The sequence below is a fragment of the Eulemur rufifrons genome, chromosome 3, assembly GCF_041146395.1.
Source record: "Eulemur rufifrons isolate Redbay chromosome 3, OSU_ERuf_1, whole genome shotgun sequence".
Taxonomy (NCBI): Eukaryota; Metazoa; Chordata; class Mammalia; order Primates; family Lemuridae; genus Eulemur; species Eulemur rufifrons.
The window spans coordinates 42,834,561-42,847,226 of NC_090985.1; the positions used below are offsets into that span (position 1 = coordinate 42,834,561).

Sequence of the window (12,666 nt, forward strand, 5' to 3'; positions counted from 1 at the left end):
CGCCTGGGCTTAAGCAATCCTACTGCCTCAGCCTCCCGAGTAGCTGGGACTACAGGCATGCACCACCATGCCCGGCTAATTTTTTTTTTTCTATATATATTTTAGTTAGCCAGATAATTTCTTTCTATTTTTAGTAGAGACGAGGTCTCGCTCATTGCTCAGGCTGGTCTCGAACTCCTGACCTCGAGCGATCCACCCGCCTCGGCCTCCCAGAGTGCTAGGATTACAGGCGTGAGCCACCGCGCCCGGCCAGCCTGCAATTTCTTATGGCAAATTGATAAATTACCTGTGGTTGTGTCTGGGCCTCAAACACTGCTTGGCCACAGAGGCAAGATGCAGGCATGATGCTGATGGAGGATTTCTGGTCCAGGAGCAGGTCTGTTTTGATTTCTAAATCTTCACACTGGCATACTGGTACCTATCACAGCCTTAGTGTGTTTGGGGTAGAATACAGACACTCAGGCTCTGATTTCACTGAAGAGTGATGTGCGTGAGTCCTCAGACTCTAAAGCAGAGGGCCAGGCCCAGCTGGGTTTTTTCCCCCCATTGGTGGTTCCACCTGTATCAGCTCCCTGTCTGATCCTGCACATTACAAACGCCTGAAGAGCCCCTGAGGCTGCTGTCCCTGCTTGTGAGTACCTTTGCAAGAAAGGATAAAAATCTTTTGGAAAACTACTGGGTTAAAAAATATAGGAGAGGTGGGGAGCTACAAGCAGAATCATGAATTCAAGGGCTCCCTCTGACCTGCAATGACTCCTCCTTCTCAAGAAAATGTCCAATGTTTCATTTCATTCTGTGGCCCTGGCTGGGACTCCACTCTTTAGGAATTCATCAGAGTTTTTCAGCATCCTTGATTAAAAGTGTGAGTCATGCTGGAAGAGTTAGAGAACTTTCAACGATGATACACACCAGTGGGAACGAGTTCAGTAAGATTTCTTTCCTCCTGTGGCCTGGATGGTTGTGTCTGGGAATTAGCAGATTTGTGAATTCTGTTTTGTTTTGGGAGAGAGAGTAGAGAGCAGTGGAAAGCGTACATAAATGAGAAGTATGAAACACCTTGAATGGACCATAAGACCTGCTTAGGGTTCAGGGAGACTTTGAAGGACAGAACTTAGGGACCTTCAGCTATGTCGTGGGTTATGTGGTATTTCTGGATTGGCCTGGGAAGGTAACCAACGATTATATGGTTACCCTGGAAAAATGTAATTTGAGCTCCAAATAAATAACTTGTAAAGGAACTTTTGAGATACAACCCATTCCACCTGAGTTCTTAACTGGGGGACTTCTCGCCTATGAGATCTTGAGAAGGGAAAGCCCCAGGCAGCATTTGGTGTGGCACAGGGAAAACAAAGGTCAGAAACATAGAGCTTATATAATGAGTTAGAGCTGGAAGAACATTTGTCCCTGGGGTCTGAGGCAGGCAGTGACCTGTTGGAACCCTGGGCTAGCAGAGACACCTCTCCAGAGCCGGGTGGAAAAGATGACCTGCATTGAAAGGGGAGGTTTAGGACATTTGGGTTACGCTGATGCTTCATTCTGCATTCTTGGGACAGCTTTGCCTGTTGACTGGCAGAAAGCCAAAGGCCTTGGTCTGAGTCTACGTTCCTCCTGAGAGTCCTCGCAGAAAGGTGAGACAGGTAGGAACTCGGCAAAGGCAGCGAAGCCACGGTTTGAGGAAGCTAGTGTGAGGAGACCTGGATCTGAGTAGGTTAAGACCCAGGGGCAATTCTACCGGCGGGGTGTGAAAGGGAAGGGGGCTCAGGAGGACCAGGTGAAGGCACCGAGGCAGGTCGCACACACCGGGCAAAGGTGCAGCGGAGGGCGCCCACGGAGAAGGGAGAGCAGAGAAGAAGGGGGGCTGCGATGAGATAGAAGCGGGACGGGGAAGGCGCTAGGGAAGCTGTCCCTGTGGCGACGTGCGCTCGGAGGACGGAGGAGGGGAGGGTCTGGGCCAGCGGGCAGCGTGTGACCGCGGAGGCTGCGGCGGCTGGAACAGGTGAGCGGCCACTGGGCGGTCGGTCCCCGCCCTTCCCCGCCAGCGTGCCTCCTCCTACGGACGCTTAGCTGTTCCGCGGCTCCCCTCGGCTTGGGGTTTTGCAACTGGCAGCTGGCTTTTTTTCCCCTCCCCTGTTCGCTCTCTCCTTCTTTTAGGTTGCTCCACCCCGCCGAGGATCAGGCGAGGGGAACCAGCTTGGCCGCGGCTGCCAACTCGCGCCGAGCGCTGAACTCCCGGAGTGGAGTCCCGCGTCCCGCCTCCTCCCTGCAGGGCGCGCAGTCCTCGCTCCCCCGGGCCCCGCGTCCTTCCCCCCGCAACCCTTCCCCACTTTTCCCCCCTTTTGCAATCACATGGCATTTTAAGAATGCCGGAAAGATGGCGGTAGCGGCGGCGGCGGCGGCGGCTGGGCCGGCTGGCGGGGGAGGCGGCCGGGCGCAGCGGAGCGGGCTGCTGGAAGTTTTGGTGCGGGATCGCTGGCACAAAGTTCTGGTGAACTTGAGCGAGGACGCCCTGGTTCTGAGCTGCGAGGAGGGCGCTGCGGCGTACAACGGCATCGGGACCGCCACCAATGGCTCATTCTGCAGGGGCTCCGGGGCCGGGCACCCGGGCGCGGGCGGAGCGCAGCCCCCGGACTCGCCAGCCGGGGTCCGCACCGCCTTCACCGACCTGCCCGAGCAGGTGCCCGAGTCCATCTCGAACCAGAAGCGCGGCGTGAAGGTGCTGAAGCAGGAGCTGGGCGGGCTGGGCATCAGCATCAAGGGGGGCAAGGAGAACAAGATGCCCATCCTCATCAGCAAGATCTTCAAGGGGCTGGCGGCGGACCAGACCCAGGCCCTGTACGTGGGCGACGCCATCCTGTCCGTGAACGGAGCCGACCTGCGGGACGCCACCCACGACGAGGCGGTGCAGGCGCTGAAGCGCGCTGGCAAGGAAGTGCTGCTGGAAGGTAAGGGGTTAACCCGGCGCGGGCCGTGCCAGGCGCACACACCTTCTGGGCTTCCCACCGCACTCGCACACGCACACTCACACTCAGCCACGTGCCGTCACACCTTGGGGTCTGGGGGGGGTGGGGGGGGAGGAAGGGGAGTGGCGGCAGCAATGAGTTTTGACAACTTTTACCCATTTGGGGGCAACTGTCCCCACCCCGAGGCGTTACAGGCTTTAACCTAGGAGGGAGTGGACGAAAAAGCGAGGCGAGCAGGGTTTCTACACCGGATGGGGTGCTTAATGCACTTTGTTTCGTTTTTATCTGCGGGTATTCCAAGTGCAGTGTAGGAGCTGGGAAGTGAGTGGAACGGGAAATGAAGGGTAGACTTAGGATATTCACCCATCCACGTTGCGAAGCGGGGCCACTGAGTGCAACTCAGTTTTCTGCTTTGGTGAAATTTCCCACTCAAAAGCCTGGGCAACCCAGTCGAAAAAGGCTGAATCATAAAGGGACCAGAGGGAAGTGTCGATGCTTGAATGCTGAAACTCCGACCACCCTTGTGGACTTCCTCCTGCAAATGGGAGACAGGGGTTATGCCTGGGGAGTTGTGCCAAGGACTAGGAAATATGATGCAGCGAAAGTTCACTTCCCCGGCTGGGTGTTTGTCCAGTCAGTCTGGATTCCTCTGGGTGGCGAGCTGGTGAAGTGGTTTTTCTGCCTGCATTTTCCAGAGCTGTTTTCCAGAGTGGTGTGTGGAAGCAACTTTGCATTTGTAAACAGTTTCTCCTGTGTGTGAAGAGCCTTAGAAACTACTTTATTGAGATCTGATGTCTCCAATCCCCTAATTATTGAATGTGAATAGACTAGGAAACACTGTTTTGCACTTTTCCTGGATATGGAAGTAGACGGGCAGTATGGCAGTGAACTGATAATGCATCCTCCTTTCCCGCTACAGCTGCGTCTCCCGCTTGTTACCTTCTTCTATTGGCCTTACCGCTTTGTACACGCCTGTCAGCACTAATATCATGTAATTATTTTATCTATTTACTCAGTTTACTCTAATTATAGATTGAAGTGTCCGGGGTCTTTTATTTAGTGGTGGGTCTCCCTTGAACTTAGGTGGTCAATGACATGCATACTGAATGAATAAATAAATAAACCCACAGCTATTGAGACAGAATATTTCAACTGAGACCTCGTAATATGGTGATTGATTTAAGCCCTACGCTAAGGACTTAAGTCAATTCCCTGCTTGCCTAGTCTGTGGTGCTGGCGTATGAAACTGAGAAAGTTCAAAGTTAGAGAACCAACTTTACTATGTGTGTGACAGCTGATGCAACTCCCTGGTGGGTGAAGGCTCACCTCCTGGCCTAGTGTACAGAGGGTTTTTTCTCCCTTATTTGTGTAGAGGATTTGTGATGTCTTCATGTTTAATTGCCACCCTAGATCCAGAAAGTGGAAGGCTATTTGCTTTGGCTTGATGATTAACATAACAGAAAAAAAGTTTTCTTGACTCAAGTGTGTGTTGGTTCGTGTGACAAGAGGCAGGTGGGATCTGGAGCAAGTGTAGTTTGGACTATAAACTGTTGGGCACCTGCTCGGTGTGCAATACTTATTGTAAATATTGGGGGTGGGGTAGAGAGTGACAAAAGGCAGGTCATTTTATTTTAGGCACCGTCCTTTATTATGTCCCTTCTTTTCTTCCTCTCCTTGGTTTCAGTTTAATGAATAATGACTCGGCAAAGGGGAGTGAAAAACTCTCACCCCAAAAAGAGGAAGAAAAGGTGACTCCCTGCAGTTGAAAATAAAACTTAGAAAAACTCAAGCAGTTATGTGACTTGCTTGAGGCAGCAACTGAAAAGTGAGTGTCGTAAAAACCTGTAACATGACATTCTTAGAACACTCTGTCATGTGTCACAGGCAGGACCTCTGGGGAAACCCGTGGGCCTCCTAGGAATGGACCACCCCAGCTCAGTGCTGCAGTCTTGTCCCCAGCACAAGTTTTCAGAAATCGACTGCTAACAAGAGAAGCAAGCCGAGGCCCAGCTCAAAACAGTGTCTCTTATTCTGAGCCAAAGTGTTGTTTCTCAGTGCAATGGGAGGGATCATACACCATCAAGTCAGATATCACAATCCTCTCTTTTGTAGCTTAGCCTAATGCAGGGAGTCCTAGGTGGAGAGGCTTGTTAGGACCACCTCAAGGGTTTTATAGAACAGCATACTTAACTTCCTCATATTCTGAAATGCAGTGTCCAGAATTTCTACATAGGAGGGGCTTTGGGAAAGTAATCCGGTTGGATGAGAGGGGTAAGGGAGATGTTTTAACAATATATTTACATAACAAATACACAGTTTTTACTTTGCTTTTTTATTTGTTTTTTGAGGGAGTCTGTGGAGATTAGTACACTAGCCCCTACCCATAGGCACCCATTGCATGATAAGCGCCCCCTAGTGGAGAGCTACTACGTCTACTAGTGAAAAACCCTGTAAAGTGAAACCCTACACAGCAAGTTTCACTGCCTATGTTCTTGTCATAGATTTCAGCCACAGAGTTATCATAACTTCTCTGAGCCTCAATGTCTTCACCTGCAAAACAGGAATAAGGGCACCTGCTTACTTTACAAGGCTGCCGTATGGAAGAACACTCTGAGAATAAAAGGCACATATCAAATGCCTGTTGCTAGTAGTGATTTTTACAATTCAAATGAAATGAAGATGAAATTGCCCCTTCTAAGGGGCAGTCCTTTCCTCTTCCTTTATTAGAGTTTGTATTTCTTATTTTACTCTATTTTTTGTGAGTGTTATAAAACTGTAATACTGGAGGCCACAGGAGTTCAATGGAATCCGGGGAAAGAGAATTGTAACAGTAGCTAACATTGCTTGAGCACTTAACATGTGCCACACTTTACATGCATTTGTTCATGTTACACTTATAGTAACTCCATGAGGCCAGTACTGTTGTTGTTGTTGATTTTACTGATGAGAAAATTAAGAGTTACAAACATTAGGTTTTATGCTTAAAGTCGCATAGCTAGAAGGCTTCCAGATCTAACTGACTTAAAAGCTCCTACTTTCAACCTCCAGGCAATACTGATGCTCTGAGCTTTCATGTGGGACTGTACTTGAGCCAGTTGAAGTTATTGGGCCCAAGGGGTTCTTCCCCACCTCTCAAATATGCTGAAGTGATTGGGACAACTGTGAGCAGGAAATAGCAATTATGTGGGCTACTCAAAAGGGAGGAACAGGAAGGAGGAGTGAGTCTTAAACACCTAGTACACCCAGTGCCTGGCTATCAAAAGGAAGCTGCTAAGATATGGCTCAGTTCCCTCATGGTTAAACACGTGGCCAGCAAGGAGACTAAAGTGTAATTGAAACTTAAATAGTGAGTAAATGGTGCCAGTTAAGCCGGTGTTTAAGCAATATTGACTAAGATCAGAAATTTTCATACTATGAACTCATTTCTCATTTTAGGAAGTGGGAGAGGGACTCTGCATGCAGCCATGGAGGTATCGGACTCCATAATTCCAGGGGTCACCATTCACATGGATTGTGGGGTGAATGGTACCCTCTGGAGTTGGGCAGGGCACACCAGCACAAACATGCGTGGCAACTCTGGGTCAGGGGAAGGAGGAAATTTTTGCTCTTAGATTAATAGTAAAATAGTAATTTAAAATATGTCAACCTTTTTGTAACTGAAGCTACAAGAAAATTAATTTTTCCATCACTTTGGTGAGATTGAGGAGTTCAGACTATTTTGGAAGACTCATGTTGGAGTGTGGAGGTAGGGGGTGGACAGAACAATCCCTGGGTTCAAAAGGCCTCCTATGGAACTGGGCTGAAAAAAGTGGAAACTCAAGGACAGTTGCTGACATTCTTCCTGACCATCAGAGCTTCTCCCCCACACTGCTCCCCGGGAATGCTTGCCTGCTGAGGTCACCACAACGTCACTTTCACAGTCACTTTCTCTGGTGATGACATGGGGATGGAGAAGGAGGAGGATGGTGGCAAGGGAGGGGTAGTGGTTTTCTGGCACAAAATCTCAGGATTGGAAGAGAATTTAAATTTCAAGAAATCTTATTTTATTTAGGATGTACAGATTCTTAAAGAATACGCAATACTCTTGAATTAGAGTCTTGAAACCACCGTTCTTATCTTCTACTTGTTTCACTTTTACAAGATACTTCATCTCTTTGGGCCTTGGTTTTCTTCACTGGAAGGCTAGTGAGCTGGGTTAAGCCATCTCTAAACCTCATTCTATCTTAAATCCTATAAACTCAGACCCAGTGCACAGTATTTCTAACAAATATCTTAATACCCCTTTTATTATTATGAAATGGATTTCATAAATAATATAGCCCAACTCTAAGTTAGATTTAAAAATGTCAGTGATACAAAGGAGAAATGAAGTATTAATAACATGTTAAAACAAAACAAAGCAAAAAACCAAAAATGTGTTTCAATAGATAAATGCACGGGCACAGCTGCACCAGGGTTCGTCATGAAGTAGTCAGATGCCAGCACCTCTGTGTTAAATCACTGTCAATGCACAGCTGCAAATGAAGATGGGTAGGGATGTGTGGTATCATTTAGGATCTAGAAAAGCCTTTCACTGTGAAGGATTGCCCTAGGTCACTGTGAAGGACTGCCCTGGGTGTTGCAGGATGTCCCTGACTTCCTTCACTAAATGCCAATAGTGTGACACACCTCCCTGACTTGATCCCTAAAATGCCTCCAAAAATTTCTGAACTGCCCTTGGGAAGGGGGCTGTTGATCCTCGACCGTCTCGAGAACCAGTGTTCTGTGAGAATGCTATTCCCACCTCACCACTTTAGAGTGCCTAATGTTTTTGCAAACTCTTTTTCATATATAATAGTAGCTAACACTTATGTAATACATTATGCCACATGTTGTTCTAAGCATTTTACAAGAATTAACTTATTGGATCCTCATGATAACCCAATACTATTAGCATCCCTTTTTTACAGATAAGAAAATTAAGGCAGAGTGTTTGAGTCACTTGCCAAAGACACACAGTGAATAAGTGCTGTGCCTTAGATTCAAGTACGGTGGGCCGTATTGCTTTTGATCTTCACAACAAAGAGATAAATAAATTAGAAATACTTTTCCCCAATTTGCAGATTAGGAAAGTGAAGCTTCAAAAGTTGAAATTATTTGTCCTCATTAGGTGTTCCTTTTTCCTATCTCGTGTATTAACTTTCTGTTGCTGATTTAACAAATTACTAGAAACCCTAGTAAATTAAAACAACACAAATTTATTATCTTATAGTTTCTTTACGTCAGAAGTCTGACACAGGTCTCACTGAGCTAGCATCCAGTCAGTAGGCCTTTATTCCTTTCTGGAGGTCCTGAGGGAGAACCTGCTTTTTTATTTTTTGTCTTTTCCAGAAGCTTCTAGAGACTGCCCACATTCCTCAGCTTGTGGTCCCATTCCATTTCTAAAGCCTGTCTTGAATCCTTCTCACATCAAATCCTGCTAACCTCTCTTCTGCCTCCGCCTTCCATTTTTAAGGACCATTGGAACTACATTGGCCACACCCAGATAATCCAGGATACTTCCCTATCTTAATGGCAGCTGATTAGCAACCTTAATTCCATCTTCAACCTTAATTCGCCATTGCCATGTGAAGTCACATATTCACAGGATCCGCAGATGAGGATGTGGGCATCTTTGGGGATGGAGATGGTCATTGTTCTGCCTACCAAATCTGGTGTGCTGAAGTTGTAGTCCTTGGAGAATATACCACACCTCTCTTCCTTTCTCACTGCAAAAGAGTTTATTCATTGATTTATATATCCAGTAATTTACTGAGTGTCTTCCATGTGCCACACACTACTAAGAAATCACCCTCAAGAAGCAACATTCTAGAGACAGATAAAGATAAGTGCTGTGCAGATACCTACAGGATGGAGGAAGAAGGGCTACCGCACGGGCATTACGAGATGCTGTGCTGGCCCACTTGCAGGGCATTTGGGCTATTCTGGGACAAGGCTATGGAAGGCATATGCCTCAAGACAGCCCAAAAAAGAACCTCAGCTGCAGCTTAGTGTGGCTAAGAGGGCAGAATGTGACCTTCAGACCTTGCTGAGGAGTTTAAAAAAAAAATGTAGAACATTGAACAGGAACCACGCCTTTTGGGGCTTCTCACAGAATTGGATTTTATACTGAGGGTGAAGTGTTTTAATCAGGAAATGTCATGCTCAGTTTTGCATTTCAAGACGATAACTCTCTAGAGCCATGCTTCTAACATGAGGTTGATAAGATTCTAGTGAAATGACGTGGCTTCCTGGGTCCACCCAGAGGCCCTGGAATTCAGCCAGTGACCCTGAACTTAGGAGCACCTTCCTAAGCAAGGCTTAGGTTTGTAAAGTGGCTTCGCTCAAATTCAGGTTTTATCATCAGGTCAGCCCTCTGTGGATGGTTGGTCCAGCGTCATGATCCTCCTTTTGTACTCAGGAGGAAATGGAAGGGCCAGAGAGTAGGTGATTTGTCTGAGGTTACTGTGTGAACGATGGAACTGGAAATCAGATCATCTAACACCTCAGCAAGTTCATCCTGCTGTGTAACTACACAAACTCAGGATGTTGTACAGTGGACGAAAGGAAGTCAAAGAAGAGGCCTAAGGCGTGGCCTCTGGTTTCAGGGAGCTTAAAGTCACCGAGGCGGTCAGGCGTTTGAGGCTGATTGTGAAATACTTGAGATTGTGATCAGTGATATGAATTCATGTGACCTCAGCATACAGCATATTACCTGGTACATATTAGGCTGTTAAAGGGGGCCTGGCGCGGTGGCTCATGCCTGTAATCCTAGGCACTCTGGGAGGCCGAGGCGGGAGGATTGTTTGAGCTCAGGGGTTCGAGACCAGCCTGAGCAAGAGCGAGACCCCGTCTCTACTAAAAATAGAAAGAAATTATATGGACAGCTAAAAATACATATAGAAAAAATTAGCCGGGCATGGTGGCACATGCTTGTAGTCCCAGCTATTCAGGAGGCTGAGGCAGGAGGATTGCTTGAGCCCGGGATTTTGAGGCTGCTGTGAGCTAGGCTGATGCCACAGCACTCTAGTCCAGGCAACAGAGTGAGACTCTGTCTCAAAAAAAAAAAAAGTATGTTAGAAATGGAAAAAAGGAAGGGATAGATGGACAAAAGGAAAGAGGAAGGAACAAAAGGAGGAAGAAAGGAAAGGAGGGAAGGAAGGAAAGGAGAGAGGGAAGGGAAGAAAAGGATGATCAAAGGGAGGGAGGGAGGAATGAAGGAATGGAGAGAAAGAATCCGAAGGTTAATTACCCTTTTTTATGACTCTCATTATCTCCACTTATGCCACTGTATCGTGGCGATAAACATTAGGCATCGGATAATGAAACCTATGCCTTGCTCTGTAGAGAAGAGGAATAAAGAAGTGACTTTATAGACCCAGGAAGCATTTAACGTAAACCAATCTTGAAAGACATTTGATGAAAGAGGAGCCAGACATGATTTTAAAAGGTATAGGAAAATGTAATTATCCTTTTAATGTTACACAAGTATTTATAACCACCTTTCTTTTGCCCTCCTGTGGCTCAGGGACCTACAAGTCTGAATCCGTAAGAACACTTTCTACCTGAGGAGATGAAAACTGTCTGCTTAGATATTTTAATTGCTTCTTTTTTCAGCTTACGTATCCGTGTGAGAATTCAGACCGTTTTCCTTCAGCGAAGCTGATTGGAACAGCCCTTCCATTCTTTAATTCTGCTGTGGTGGGCAGGGTTCTTCATGTTCAGCAGTGCATTTGATCAATCACCCCATGGAGTATGTATTAAAAATAACTCACTGCACATGGCTCCCTATTTGTGAAAGGCATCTAGCCAAAGCTACCTGTGGTCTGTTTGGTGACAGGAAATGATTCTCCAGCAGCTACTGGCCTACTAAGCATTCTATTTCAAATGGTGCACTTCAAAGCTATTCATGTTTTCAAAAAGCCCGAAGTCCCCCTGCATTTATACCAAGAGTTTTATGTACCAAACTTCATTACCCACTTCGCTGGCCTTGATCTGTAATAATGCTTGCCTTTAGCGCTGACCTGCAGTGTGAGACTCAAGACAAAATGTATAATACCCACCACAAAAGCAGTGTCCTAACAGACCCGTGCAAACGAGCCCCACTCTCAAAGACGGATAGACAAGATGGAAAAGTTCATGATTACCAGTGATTATAATGGAAATTAAAATGCAGACCCATACTTTAGCTCAGTACTTTTAAAAAACTGCTACTCCTTCCTGTGGTTTGAAGCAACGTTTTTAGCATGTTGATAAGTGTGGGAAGATCTGTCTTAACTTTGGTTGCTGAGAATTACTGCATTTGACATATCCTGTTTATTTGCATTGCTGTTCAACCTGCCACTGTTTCTTTCTGTCACAGTTTTTTTTTTTTTCCCCCCAAAGCAGTTTAGTGCAGTGGTTTAGAGGGTGGGCCTTAGATTTACTCTGTCTGGGCTTAAATTCCTATTCCATCTCTTTCTAGCTGTGAGATCTTGTGCAAATTACTTAACTACAAGTCTCAGTTTCTTAATCAGTAAAGTAAGTTTCCTCTTCATAGGTTTGTTCAGATGAGTAAAGTGATTATGCATGTATAGCAGTTAGTTCATTGCCTGGGATACAGTAAGCACTAAATAATTACTAACTGTATAATATGTCACATCTCATGCTTAGCTAAGTATCATTTTCAAATAAAGTTCAATCATGTAAGTTAAAGGGTTTAATCATATGATGTATAAAGTCTTTTGGCAGCACACAGAACAATTTGGGATTTGTCATGTTAGGGAACTCAATGTGTAAGAGATGACCAAGGAGAGTTCATCTCTTCGTAAGGGTGGCAGTGATGATTCTATGTGGATGTATTTCGTTGGTGATTTTTTATAGCATCAGATGTTTTCTATCAACCAGACCACAGTGTAGGCTGCTGTAGATTTTGGTGGGCAAATGTGAAATCTGTATTAAAATGCTGATTATGCAGGAACATGTGAAAATGTGTTTTGTAAAGGGAAAGCCAAAAAGTAAGGATTTAACCTACGCAGCAAAATTCAAACTTCTTTGAAATTTTTCTAGTAATTATAGGAATGTGGTGTTCTTATTGGCCAAAAGAAGCCAACATGTTTTTTTAATTAAAAATCTAAATTTATAAATCTTTTTTATGTAAGTTTATATAAATGTATTTACATTACTGTTATTAAACCAGTGTTATACTTTACGATTTTATTCTGTTATTTAACACTGTGTTTCATGGAATCCAAGAGGCCATCCAGTGGGAGATATATCATTGTTTACATATCTTTCAGAAAGAAAAAAACATCTACAATAGGGAATCTAATCAGGTGGTTGTTTAAAGTTGGGACCCCAAAGGGTTATCCCTTCAATGCAGGGAAAGATGAAAAAGAAACCTATCACACAGAAAGCGACAGCAAAGGAATTATAAGTCTCACATTTGGTACTGGTAGAAGGAAGAAACAATTATCTTCCCTGAGATTTTGAATCACAGATAGGTTTTAGTAAATATTTAGATCTCAATTTTCGACATCATTGTGAGTTTAAAAAAATGTTTAGCTGGCCGGGTGTGGTAGCTCATGCCTCCAATCCCAGCACTTTGGGAGGCTGAGGCAGGAGGATTGCTTGAGGCCAGGAGTTCAAGACCAGCCCAGGCAATATATCGAGACCCTGTCATTACAAAAATATTTTAAAAAATAATTAT

At 45.5% G+C, this 12,666-nt stretch overlaps 1 protein-coding gene across 1 annotated transcript in view; it reads left to right on the plus strand.

Annotated features, from left to right (window-relative positions):
- Positions 1-2,298: 2,298 nt before the first annotated feature.
- Positions 2,299-12,666, plus strand: part of SNTB1 (syntrophin beta 1) — a 239,189-nt gene continuing 228,821 nt past the window's right edge. The window contains exon 1 of the mRNA XM_069465430.1: positions 2,299-2,942. Within this exon, the coding sequence (XP_069321531.1) occupies positions 2,372-2,942 (571 nt within the window). The 5' untranslated portion in view covers positions 2,299-2,371. The remainder of the gene's footprint in view (positions 2,943-12,666) is intronic.